General features: G+C 35.3%; 1 protein-coding gene across 2 annotated transcripts in view; it reads left to right on the top strand.

The window, feature by feature from the left end:
* Window positions 1-13,952, top strand: part of LOC138716223 (protein FAN-like) — a 51,985-nt gene that overhangs the window by 12,831 nt on the left and 25,202 nt on the right. For both annotated transcript variants that reach the window (XM_069849060.1, XM_069849061.1), the window contains 3 exons: window positions 4,354-4,556; window positions 7,079-7,241; window positions 10,007-10,161. In XM_069849060.1, coding sequence (XP_069705161.1) covers window positions 4,354-4,556; window positions 7,079-7,241; window positions 10,007-10,161 — 521 coding nt within the window. The remainder of the gene's footprint in view (window positions 1-4,353; window positions 4,557-7,078; window positions 7,242-10,006; window positions 10,162-13,952) is intronic.

The following is a 13,952-nucleotide window of genomic DNA, read 5'->3' as shown; positions in this document are numbered from 1 at the left end:
TGCAATTTTTTTTTAGACACCAAACCTTGACCACAAGTTTTCAATTGGATTAAGGTCAGGACTATTCCCAGGCCACTTTAACACCTTGATGTTTTTCTGTTGAAACCAATGCATAACACTCTTGGCAGTATGGTATGGAGCACCATCCTGTTGAAATACAAAGTCATCACAATTTGGGTATAAGTCGGCAATGGATAGTCTCAATTTCACTTTCATATTATCTTTTTTTGTATTTTTCCGTGTTCAAGTTCCCTTGAAATATCTGAAGTCTTCCTACTCTATTGCTGGACATGCATCCCCAGATCATGACAGCAACAGGATGTTTCATGGTTGCGATGAGGCACTCGGGATTCAAAGCTTCTCCATTTCGTCGACGAACGTATTTGATTCCGTCACTTCCAAATATAGAAATCCTTGTTTCATCGCTCCATATCACTTTCGCATAGTCATCACTGGTCCATGATTGATGATTTTTGCACCAATTTACACGATTTTCTCGTTGTCTTTTGTTGAGAAGTGGCTTTTTTCTGAGTGCTCTTGCTTTCAATTCATTGTCAGATAACTTCCTTCGAAGAGTTCTCGCAGAAATATTACGTTCACTGTTGTGTAGAACTTCCTTATCTCTTTAGAAGATTTCCTTCGATCTTTCAATGCTAATCGAGAAATCTGTCTCACATATTTTGGGCTTACTTTAGGTTTTCTACCAGTTCTAGGTGCTGTTTTACAAGATTTTGTGGATTTCAACCTCTGTCATACCTTCTGGACGCCACACATTGTAGCACCATTACCAAGCTTCCTTGCAATTTCCTTGAATGTGTAGCCTTCTTCTCGAAGTGTGACTGCCCTACTTCGTTTAGAAGATGTCCAATCCTTTCGTGGAACAATTGTGATAAAATTATTATCAATAAAGTTTGTGGTAAAGCAATCAGGTATTAACCCAACGAAATCTTGTCAGACTAATGATAGAAAAACATTAGTAATGTCCATATTTTATGAAATAGTGCTCAACAATGCTCCTAATGATAAAAAATAATCTTAAAATAAAAATTGGACCAATTTTTGTTACAGTAAATAATGGAAAATTATAATGAAATCAGAAATTAATATTCAGATCTTAAACGACAAAAACATAATTCCCCACATAATGACTATTTATTGTTAAAATATTAATAATTTAATATAATATATTTATTATAACTCCATAATTGATGAATCAGTCACGAGGAATATTTTAAACCGTATAAATCTGTGAATAAATACACGTGTTATAATAATTCAGTACAAAAACAAAAAGTTTCCAGAATTATGGCCACCAGTGTATATTGTGGCAGAGATGATTTGTTTATAATCCAGAAATTGGAAGTTTATCTTTTTATTTGAATGAATATTAAATGATTTTATTTGGGTATGTCTTTTGAATAATAGTTACAAAAATATAACATGATAAATGAACTGAATTATTACAAAAACATATCATCGTTGCACCTTGAAAAACCTGCATGTGACATTTTAGGCAGAAATCAGAAAGCTGTAGGGAATCGTTACTTATAATCTGGTAAGTGAATACTCAGTGGTTTTGCTTGTATAATGGAAAAACAAAAACCATTTTATATAACCTCTCTGGAAAGTTGTAATTTTTTTGCTTCTCCTGAAAAGTTTTGCAGTTTTTCAAGGTGCAACGACAATAAAATGAAAGGGAATCTTGACACATCGTTTTAACCAGTATTTGCTCAGAAACATTTGAAGAAATCCATTTTTGAATCTTGCGTACACCACTTTTAACACTTGAATATAATTAATTGATGAACTAGTGGATTTACTCGTGTTAAATATGTAATATTCGTCCGGCTTACAGCTGTTTCAGTGCATCACGCACCATCATCAGAGCCTACTAGATCGCGGCGTCATCTCGAACTTCTCTGCCTGTTAGGAGGGTGTGTTTTATTGTTGGAATGTGTTGGATTGTGGAGTCGAATAGTGCGTGTGTACTGAAATTGATCTGTGTGTTGAGGATTTGAACACAATCAAATTCATAGCACAAGAAAACGGATACAATCCAAACATAATAGACAACATCATAAGGAAGACAAAACAAAAACTTAACAAACACATAAATACACAAAACACAACACAAACACAAGAATGCAAGAAATACATCACACTAACATATGAAAACAAAAACACACATAAGATCGCATCTTCATTCAGAAAACAGAAATACAACATAGCATACAGAACAGAAAACACACTACAAAGACATCTCAACACACAAAAAACACAAACAAATAAATACGACCACACAGGTGTATACAAACTCACATGTAATAGTTGCGACAAGTTCTACATAGGACAGACAGGCAGATCATTCCAAACTCGCTACAAAGAACACATTAAAGTTATAACCAGAGGACACAACACATCTACATACGCCGATCACATAACCAATGCCAACCATACATACAATAACATAAATACGGACATGGAAATCCTACACGCACAATCCAAGAACCAAAAACTCAACACACTAGAACAATACGAAATATACAAACACACTAAAACACACCCCGATCAAATCCTCAACACACAGATCAATTTCAGTACACACGCACTATTCGACTCCACAATCCAACACATTCCAACAATAAAACACACCCTCCTAACAGGCAGAGAAGTTCGAGATGACGCCGCGATCTAGTAGGCTCTAATGATGGTGCATGATGCACTGAAAGAGCTGTAAGCCGGACGAATATTACATATTTAACACGAGTAAGTCCACTAGTTCATCAATTAATTTGAAGGAATGTTATTCTTTTTGCGCAGATATACATTAATTCGAAAAATACTTCAAGCAAAAAATCTGGGAAATAGCTTGTTAAATATGATATAATTTTGTCAGATGACAGTTTCAATCAATCACTTTTATTGCCCAAAAAACTAGTTTCCTGGACAGTCAAAGTATACATAGATAAACATATTGAAATACTATGTTAGGTGTTGAATTAAAAATCTCATTAATTTTATAAAATGTATTGGCAATAAGCCAATATTTTAAAAACTGATTTGAATTTTTCTAAGCTAGCAGAATGGATACTTTTTGGCAATCTATTAAATTATCTATTGCAATAATGTTGAACTATTATTTACTTCTAGTCAGCCTTACATTAGCAGTGAAGTAACTTTGAAATTTACGTTGTAAATCAAAGTTATTTAAATTCATCTTTGTGAATATCAGACAGTTGTGTAAAATATACATACTGATTAATAACAGTAAGTATTTTAAGATTTTGGATCAAAGGTCTACTACAGTGGGCATCACAGGATGATCCAGTAATAATTCTTAGGGTCTTTTTATGCAGAATAAGTATTTTGTCCACATTGGCGCCATGGCCCCAAATATGGATAGTCCACACCTGTGGAGTAACGGTCAGCACGTCTGGCCGCGAAACCAGGTGGCCCGGGTTCGAATCCCGGTCGGGGCAAGTTACCTGGTTGAGGTTTTTTCCGGGGTTTTCCCTCAATCCAATACGAGCAAATGCTGTGTAACTTTCGGTGCTGGACCCCGGATTCATTTCACCGGCATTATCACCTTCATTTCATTCAGACGCTAAATAACCTAGATGTTGATAAAGTGTCGTAAAATAACCCAATAAAATAAAAAAAAAAAAATATGGATACAGTAAGACAAAATATTATGTAAGGAAGCTTAATATGTTTGAATGGAATATTCCCTCCATACACTGGTTTAAGGTGATTTTGCTCATATGGGGATAAATTCTTTGATTTATAATTATGTTTTGTTTAAATATTTAATATGTTCATTTTGGTTTGATGTATGTAAACGTTTTTAATGTATTTTTGTTTGTATTATAATAATATAGTCCACATCTGTGGAGTAACGGTTAGCACGTCTGGCTGCGAAGCCAGGTGGCCCGGGTTCGATTCCCGGTTGGGGCAAGTTACCTGGTTGAGGTTTTTTCCGGGGTTTTCCCTCAACCCAATATGAGCAAATTCTGGGTAACTTTCGCTGCCGGACCCTGGACTCATTTCACCAGCATTATCACCTTTGCCTCATTCAGACGCTAAATAACCTAAGCTGTCGATAAAGTGTCGTAAAATAACCTACTTAAAAAAATAATAATATATATTTTTGTAGTTTCCTGATTATAATAATTGTAATAATAAATAAGATTATTATTATTGTTGTTGTTGTTAAAAAAAAAGCTCTTTACCCAAAGTTTAGAAAAGTTTAATTTTATGATGTATGAATTTACGAACTTCTTTTGTGCGACAGATAGAAGTGTTGTAATATGCTTTCCAGTTCTTTTTTTACTGAATCCCAGTTATAATTTTTAGGGACTGGAAATATACTGTGAAAATAATAGCCAAGTGTCTCATCTATATCTGACTTTCAAATCAAAAGAAGACAGAGATGCCTTGTACAGTGGGCTTTTGAACCAACGTTCTTTGCGCTTGGAGAATACGGAGCAGGAGATGATGACTCTGCAGTGGCAGAATGGAGTTCTGTCGAATTACGACTATCTCCTGTATCTGAACAGGTATGAAGGCAACTTGCTGTGACTACTTAAAAGTTGAAGCTGTGTACATGAAACTAATAGAAATATTGTGTGGCTTAGTTCGTTACTGGATATGTTGCTGCTGTTGTTATTATTATTATTATTATTATTATTATTATTATTATTATTATTATTATTTCGTTATGACACATGTTCATGGTTGGCATGATGTTGAAACAGTAGTGGTCCGGGTAATGTACAATAATTATTAATTTTAATTTAGTAGTCTGACCCAATATTTTGGGTTTTGCCCTGCGACACGGAATAGCTCGCAATAAAATTTAAAATGAAAAATTATATAAACAGGTTTCAGACAAAAGTAATAAAGACATAAGAAAAAAATTGAACCAAGTATAATTTAAATTGAATGTACGCCATAAAGATGCTGACGAAATATCGCTACAGAAAATTTTATTATGGTGGTGACGATGGCATCTTGATCTCTTGTCAGCTTGTATTTTTCCCTCCACTTTACAAAGGCTTTCGGGATGGTGCCTCTCGCTCCGAAGAAGAGACCGGCAACTGTGATTTTGTCAATGTTATATTTCGCCGATAGGTACTGAACGTGGGCTCATACATTTTCTTTTTCTCTTCGTTCACTTCAGATGGTTGAGTGGCTGAGATTTCAAATCTGATCGTAGGATCAATTATTTCGGCTGTCTGTTTATTCCTATTTATAGCTATGATATCGATCCTACAATTGTTCCCACCATCAGCAATACAATGAACTTCCTCGTGAACATGTAGATTTTTGGATCGAAGAGCATCTGCGATCATAGAACGTATGATGTTGTGACGTTTTATTCTGAGTACTTCTCCGTGTGGGCAACTCCCAAGCACATGTGGTAAAGTTTCATATTCACTGCAGTGCCTACAGTGAGTTGTGCCTGTAGAGCGACCAGGGAGAGAACAAACTGGTGCCACCATCGCAGTCAGTTTTAGCATTTCTCTCCATTCAGAACTTCATAATCCGTCATGCTTGATGATCCACGAGTTGGCTGCAGATACTTCAAGCAATACAACTCCTTTTCCTTTCTGAGGGTATCCACACCAGGTTTTAAATTCACGGTACCGAAGATGTTGCCTTAATTGCTTCACGGATCCTACTTTAAGACTGTTTACTGAAAATAATTTTTTGTTGTTTACTGAAAATAATTTTTTGTGTAAGTGGAGTTTAAATTAAGTAAATCATCATCATCATCATCATCATCATCATCCTTAACATTACTGTTCATGCATTAAATCACTGGTTCTGTTGATTCCATGATTTCAGAATTGATGTTTCCAGTGTTCTTCTTCTTTCATCTTCTTCTGACTCATTGTAGGCGTAAAGGCAGTTTCGTACAGAATCCTTCCATATTCTCTCAGAGCAGCCAGGATTTCTCTTTCCTCTGGCTAATCCATCCCTCTCTATTCTTACTGTTGTGACATTCTAGATATAAGCTTACGTGATTGTGCCATCATGATCCAGTCACCTATTGCTTGAATATTACATTTTTCTCAGATGTTATTATGTCTTACTCTGTCATATCTGCTTTTCTTTACTGTTTTTCTGAGAACAGCCATTTTCTATTTTCTTTAATAGCCGGCATATTTTTTAGTCGTGTTTAAGCTGACTAAGTTAATATTGGTCTTAATGCTGCTTTATAAATACTTCCTTTTAGTTCTTTAAGATGTTTATTTCTCCATATAATATAATTCAAGCATCCAGCTATTATTTGCAGCTTTGTTTCAATTTTTACTTCCGTATGTAATATTCTGGTATTGATTATCATCTTTTTATTTAGGTTATATTATGACATCACAAGAAATATCATCCTTGCTTTCATATGACTACTGTCCGATTGAATGGTTATGTTGCAGGGTCGTCGAAACGGGGGAAATCACGTGACAATTACTTACTTAACTGGACCTTTTTCTTTAAATTATTTTAAAAAGTTGTGTAATATTACGCGAAATTTTAATTCTGTACAGAAAATATTTTCATTAAAAAGCGTAACAGCTCAGTCACTAGCCTTTACAGAGGGGCCAGTAGAAATGGGTGGGGGAAACCGAGTTGTGACGTTGTGAGCTCAGACATCAATAAGTTGGACTCGAGATCTGAAGCTGCACTCAGGCGTAGGACGTGAGTTCTAATCTTGCTTGACCTGATTACATGGTTGGGTTTATTCCAAGGTTTTTCCCAACTATAAAGCGAACGTCAATTAATCCCATGCGACATGTCTCATCAAATACCATCTTACTCTCTAATTTCACGAAGAAGCACAATAAGCCTTCAGGCTGCATTATATCTAAAACATAAAGGAACACCATAATGTGAATAGTTTAAATTGTATATTTACAATACAGTAACAAATTTTTTCATTCTTTCTTTATTGAATAGTTTGCGGTGCGATTAATTCCTGAAAATCAGTTTTTGCTTAGTTCAGATCCCCCTTAGGATTCTACTGTCATAACTTCATCACCTCCACAACTGCTACTTTGTATATTGATTTTTGTTGCAGTTTGGCGGACAGAACTTTCAACGACTTAACTCAGTACCCTGTCTTTCCCTGGGTGATTCAAGATTATAGTTCCTCAGAACTGGATTTAGATGATCCTAAATCTTACAGAGATCTTTCTAAACCAATTGGAGCACTGAATGAAGTTCGCTTGGCCAGGCTGAAGGTTGGTATTGTTAATGTTACTGAGTAATTGTCCTTAACTATACAGTGAGGTTAGTTGGGGATGCTTGGGTTTTGCAGAAGCCATTCCCTGCCAAGAGATGGCATGATCACCAGGAATAGTGCCTCCGCGTTCTCGACATGCGAGCAATGAGTGACACTGCAGTTTCACTTTAGTTGTGTTGTGTTGTAAGAAGTAAGTTGGCAATGAAAGTTGTAATCTTAAAAGTTTAATGAAAGATGAGTAGAACAGACAAAAATTCTCTCTGGCACCAGGATTTGAACCCGGGTTTTCAGCTCTACGTGCTGATGCTCAATCCACTAAGCCACACCAGATTCCCATCCCGATGTCGGATTGAATCCTCCCAGTTTGTTCCACCTCTTGGGTTCCCTCTAATGGCCTACCTTCATGCACTGTGTCATATATCTGTTATCTGGAACCCAGTTACTAACAAATATATTCTGTTACTAGAAAAAATTCAAAATAAATTTCTAAAATGGTTATATTACAGACTTTATAATGATTATCCTACCTATGAGAGTTATGCTACAGTGCTTCAACATTTCCATTTTACTAGTTTGCAAATTCGACGAAATTGTCAATCTTTAAACTTTCTTTATAAAATTATTAACAATAAGTTGGACTGTGTTGGTTTATTTTATTATATAACATTATATGCACCTAAGCTTAAAACGAAATTTCGAAATTTGTTTTACATACCAAGGACAAATACTGAATCCCACAAAAATTCCCCAGTTTTCCAAATGTTACAGTTATACAATAAATTACATCCTCATCCGAATGTTGATATTTTCAATATGAATTTCTCTAGATACAGAATTATTTGTTATCATATTTTACAGAATATTGTTGTTAGTTAATTTGAAGCTACTTTCACACCTTATTTCAATTTCTCTTTTTTCTTTCTCTTTTTTCTATTATGTTTCAGTTTTTCATAAGTGTATGCTTCCTTTTCCTTGTTTATGTTTTATCAATTAATTTGTTAGTCGTGAACATTGTAATTGGGCTTTGCCTATTATGTTCATCAACAAATGAATAAATAAATGAATATATATATGACAATGGCACGAAGTCCATACATGTGCAGAGGTGCACTCGTTGTGACTAACTGGCCGGGATCCCTCTGCACATGTGTGGACATTGTGCCACTGTCATACATCTATGACGCAGTGCATGAGGGTAGGCCACTAGAGGGAACCCAAGAGGTGGAACTTAAACTGAGAGGATTCAATCCGACATCGGGATGGGAATCCGGTGTGGCTTAGTGGATAGAGCATCAAGTTTAAGTTAAGTTTAAAGTGCTCCATATAGGCTACTGTTGTAATGAACGTACGTATCTATGTACAATACATACATATGGAAACGAAAATCTTGTGCGGTGACAAGATGCAGATTTCGGGAAAAGTTTCCAGAGAGACCTGTTCCAGCGGTCAGTACAATAAGAAGGCTATAAGAAGTTCATGCGGACAGGTTCGGTAAGCAGTGTAAAACCGAAAAGAGAATGTCATGTTCTGTCGAAAGATTGGTGAAGCATTGGAACACACCCCTCAAAAATCCCTCAGACTGGAATAAGTTAAAGTTCTGCTCATGTAGCGATAAAATTACTTAAATTATGGCCCTACAGAATGCAAGAAACCCACACTCCATAAACGAACTTAAACTGAATATAAGAGATGCAATAAATTCTATCAATGCTGAAGAACTTGCGAGAGTGACTGCAAATTTCATAAAAAGATGTCAGATGTGTGTTGCAATAAATGCAGGACATTTTCAGGAATGAATGTGAGCTTGAAAAATACTGTAAATTTTAAGCATTGTAACAGTAGGATTGTAGGCCTCAAAGTGCTGGAGATGCACAGATGTTCCTCGCGGTAACAAACATTAATAGCCGGGCCAGCTCTGGACGAAAACCCAAGCGTCTCTAACTAACCTTACCGTAGTTCACATCTTAACTGACTGTAGTACGATTGTCCACTTTCTTAATGCTAATTTGCCACTTTATTGCAGAAATTCAATTGAAGTTAAATTTTAATTAACCAAAGGGAGTCAGGTTAAAGTATCCATTTTATCAATTTTCTTTTTTCTTTATTTTTTTTTTTTTTACACCTTTTGTTCATTTCTCTTTGTCTTTATGGCAACTTCTTCTTGTAGGGGAAGAAGAGTAAAATAAAATATTTAAGGTGATTTGTGTTTGCTAGATCTGTAGAAGAAAAAAAGTGGAATATGTAATTTAGTAAAAGACCGAGCACCATTGATGATAACATCTGTTATTGCCTTTCCTGGTCTCTTATTATATATCGCTGCAGTGAAGTTAATATAACTGCCTGTAATTTTGAAAAAAATTAGCACCAAGAAATTGAATTAATATTTCCAATTGATCCGTTTTAGACAGACTGTTCTTCATAAATATTAACTTGAATGTGATTCACGACGATGTTAAACACCAGTGACCTGGATTTAATCTCATGGTAACAAGGATACTTAAGAAATATCTGTAGCTTTCACAATTCAGTTTGAACTAATCAATATTGATTAAAACGTGACGTGAAACAAATTATTTTCATTTGGTCACATGTTGTACAGTTTGTTCAGCACATAGTTACTAAAATAACAGCATTATCTAGACCACAAAAATTGCCTCATTTACCTTCTAGCTTTACTTGTTGTTTATTTGTGTAGTACTGTGTCTTGTAAGAAGATCAGTGCAAACAGTAAGAATCACCTGCCCATTCTCTTTGCATTTACAGGAGCGTTGTGATGAAATGTCTCCACCAAAATTCTTATATGGATCTCATTACTCAGCACCAGGATTCGTCCTGTTCTACTTAGTGAGGAAGTATCCTCATTACATGCTGTGCCTACAGAATGGAAGATTCGATCACCCAGACCGTATGTTTAACAGGTAAATAGAGGGAACTAATGTACTGCCTGAAAGCTGCTACAGTGGTCTAGTGGCTAGAGTGCTGGACTTATACTCCTGTGGACCTGAGTTTGATTCCCAGAATACCCCCGATTTTTAACTTGTGTTGGGCTGGCGAGGTAACATGAGAGTGTTCTTTGAAAGCTTACTACATCCCTACAAATCTTCATCATCATCTTCTCTCATCACAGATGTAGTGTAGACCAGCCTTCTATGGCAGCAACTCTGTCAGTAAATTGGTCTACACAACTAACTTCATATAGATGAATGACGAATAGCCAAGTACATGCCAAAAGAAATGTATTGTCTAAAAGCAGAGCTTTCTTCAAAATTTGTCATTTGTTGCAGACCAACATTAAAACTCTCAGAGTGTCGATTGGTTTTGTAGATGCAGTTTTGATCTTGTAATGTGTTCCAAATTTTTAAGGACTCCACTTGCTTTAGAGGATATTATTTTGAAATGTTTTCTTGGCAATAAAATCTATAAAAGTATAAAATCTGGAAATAATGCTGGTTGAATTCCTGGTATTTGTTGCACTTTAGAACGAAGATTATTAATTATAATGCAAGTAGTATCGTAGTTAATACTGAACCTTGAGGGACTTTTTTTTTTATATATATATATATATATTTTGAAAAACTATTCCCAAATTTAATATTCCTATGTATTGTGGGTCCGTATCACCACGGCATGGCACGTCCTCAGGTTGCAGATCGAGGAGACGGCCTCCAGATATGGAGGGTAGCTGTGAATATATTGAATAAGCAGTTGCGGACAGCTGATGAGGGGTGGTCCTCCAGCTTGGGGGTTGGGCGAAGGACTAACAACCCATCACCGTAAAAAACAGCTTGTTACAAAATCTCAAAATAAGCCTCAGAATGGAACTGATTCTCTGGCATGACCACAGCAAAGGTGTGCCTAGGAAAATATTTGGGGCTAAGACAGATGAAGTTAAGGAGAATTGAGAAAGTTACACAACACAGAACTGCACGCATTGTATTCTTCACCTGACATAATTAGGAACATTAAATCCAGACGTTTGAGATGGGTAGGGCATGTAGCATGTATGGGCGAATCCAGAAATGCATATAGAGTGTTAGTTGGGAGGCCGGAGGGAAAATGACCTTTGTGGAGGCCGAGACGTAGATGGGAAGATAATATTAAAATGTATTTGAGGGAGGTGGGATATGATGGTAGAGACTGGATTAATCTTGCTCAGGATAGGGACCGATGGCGGGCTTATGTGAGGGCGGCAATGAACCTCTGAGTTCCTTAAAAGCCAGTAAGTAAGTAAGTAAGTATTCCCAAATTCTGTTGTATAAAATCTTCAATTTACAAAATTTTATATCCACTTGAGCATTCTTTTGTTATCTAGATTCGACAATTTTCCAAAAAAATTTTACTCTCCATATTGAATCATAGGCATTTTTTAAGTATACATGCACTGCAAGTGGTGTTTCTCTTCTATCCAGTGCATCCTTCATATGTTGACTAAGTAAGGCAACGTGTTGACTTGTTGAATGATATGTCGAAAATCAGTGTGTTGTTTTGAAAATCGTTCTTTAGTTTCAATGTGCCAATTAAGTCTATTTGAATTTTTTTTCTTCATTTTTTTAAATAAACATTTGATTCCTAATTCTTCTAGAAGAACAGCAATGACTTTGTTCAGACTAATAACTGGACATGACTGTTTGGCAGCATATTTTCAGAATTGGAATTTATACAGCCCAAAATGTGTTCTCTGTAGAGAAGAAGGTCCAAACTATGAACTTGCAGTACATACTGAGCTGCAAAACTATTGACATTTAAGATAATAGTGTTAATAACTTTATAGATGTTTATTGACATATTAGAAAACAAATTGAGAAAATCCAATATTCTGAGTATTTGGTTAATTCTTCTTCTTCTTCTTCTTCTTCTTCTTCGTCTTCTTCTTCCTATCCTATCCTAAAGGGCTTCGGTTAATTAATTAATTGTTGTTTTCGATATTCTTAAAACTCTAATTTGCATATTTTTAATCCTCCCACATCTGTAATGTTTGCACTAAAAATAGGAACTAAAAAAATACACTATAGAAAATTAAAAGAAGCATATTTAATTAAATAATATGAGCATTAAATTTCAGCTTTGAATGTGAAATTAAAAATGTATTTGAAGCGAAATTATAGTTAATGTTCTTTCAAAACACACAGAACCAAGTGTATACAGTTAAATATTGTGTTAGTATCTGTAATAAAAAAATTGATTTCAATATACAGGTGTGTTTGGCTTAAGCCAGCTGCACAAATCTGTGATGTTGAGACAACCACAAGACTGAATCCTGGCATCTGAGAATTTTCACACATTTACCACAAGATCTGTCATTTATAATTCCGTTCCACATTCATTTGTAATGTATGTTGAAGTTATTAACAAGTGTCTCATATGATTTAGCAATTAGTTTCCTTTATACACATCAGCTAATTATTACTTTTCCTAAGTCATCATTGGTCTTACCTTTCTGTGCTGATGATGGAACTTGTATGTACTTCCGAAATGTTGACAATTTCAAGTTCCAGGACATGGTTGAATACTCAAAAACGTATTTCTGCTCCCAACAGTATATGAAACATAAGGAAACTGGTTGTGATAAAGGGAATTTTAAAAAAAGTCAAAAATTGAGAAACACTGTGAAAATTCAGAAGTTTTGCTTTACCACTGGAAAAACTAGAATAGTAGGGGAAACTGTTGTACCTTGAATCACTTTTCACATTTTATTTTTTGTCTCTTCTCACTTTATAGATCTCTTGGATATGGAACAACAAGTTTTGATGGAGAAATCGTTGCAATAAGTGAAAGTCTCAGGAATCTTCTATGCCACATCAATAAATTTAAGAATGCAGTTATATTGTCAGACTCCAAAGCAGCTATTCTATCAATAGTCTCTAAACACACACCTTCATCTCAAACAGCAGAAATAACTAAAATGCTCTCTCAATTAATATCACTCAATAAAAGAATGGATACCATCCCATTGTGGAATCCTGGGAAACGAGACCTGTTACTAAATCTACGTATTCTCTCTGAAAAGATTTATTAAATCTACATACTTAGACTTCAACGAACAAAATTTGATAACACAATCCCAAAGGAAAAAATGGAACTCTCTGCATCATAATCCACAGTTAATTCCCGATTTACCACGAAACTCGTCTGTAGCTGCATTTAGATTGGCAACAGGCCATGATTGTTTGGCCAAACACCTGCATAGAATTGGAATATATCAGTCCCCTAACTGCCCATTGTGCAACTCAAACCAAGAAATGGATTCGGAACACCTCAAAATCTGTGCTTCAGTGGCTGACCATGATAATATCTTTGAAAAATATTGGAGTGCAAGAGGTCAAATGACTTTATTGTCAAACGCCTGGCATTAGAAAACAACAACATTTTTTTTTTTAATTTTGAAAAATGAATTTTTTTGTAAATGAAAAAATGCTTGAAATGATTATTGAAGATTCCTTTACAACTTCCTACAGGCATTTTCCCGTTTTACAGATTCATTAAGGGTGAAAAAATAAAATGAAGGAATATGTAGTGTTCCATGGTATAACAGGTTCGTGTACCATGGAAAGTACCCTCTTGTACCTTGGAATATTGGAACACAGGGAATATAGCTGTAAAAACTCACAATCATTTAAAAAACGTATTTGCCATCATTTGCAGGCTTCTTTGATTGAGATTTTATTCCCTGGAGGAACCATAACTGCTTCAACAGCTTTTTTCAAGGCAT

This window comes from Periplaneta americana, chromosome 16 (genome assembly GCF_040183065.1).
Source record: "Periplaneta americana isolate PAMFEO1 chromosome 16, P.americana_PAMFEO1_priV1, whole genome shotgun sequence".
Lineage (NCBI taxonomy): Eukaryota > Metazoa > Arthropoda > Insecta > Blattodea > Blattidae > Periplaneta > Periplaneta americana.
This window is presented reverse-complemented; position numbering and strand designations above follow the sequence as displayed.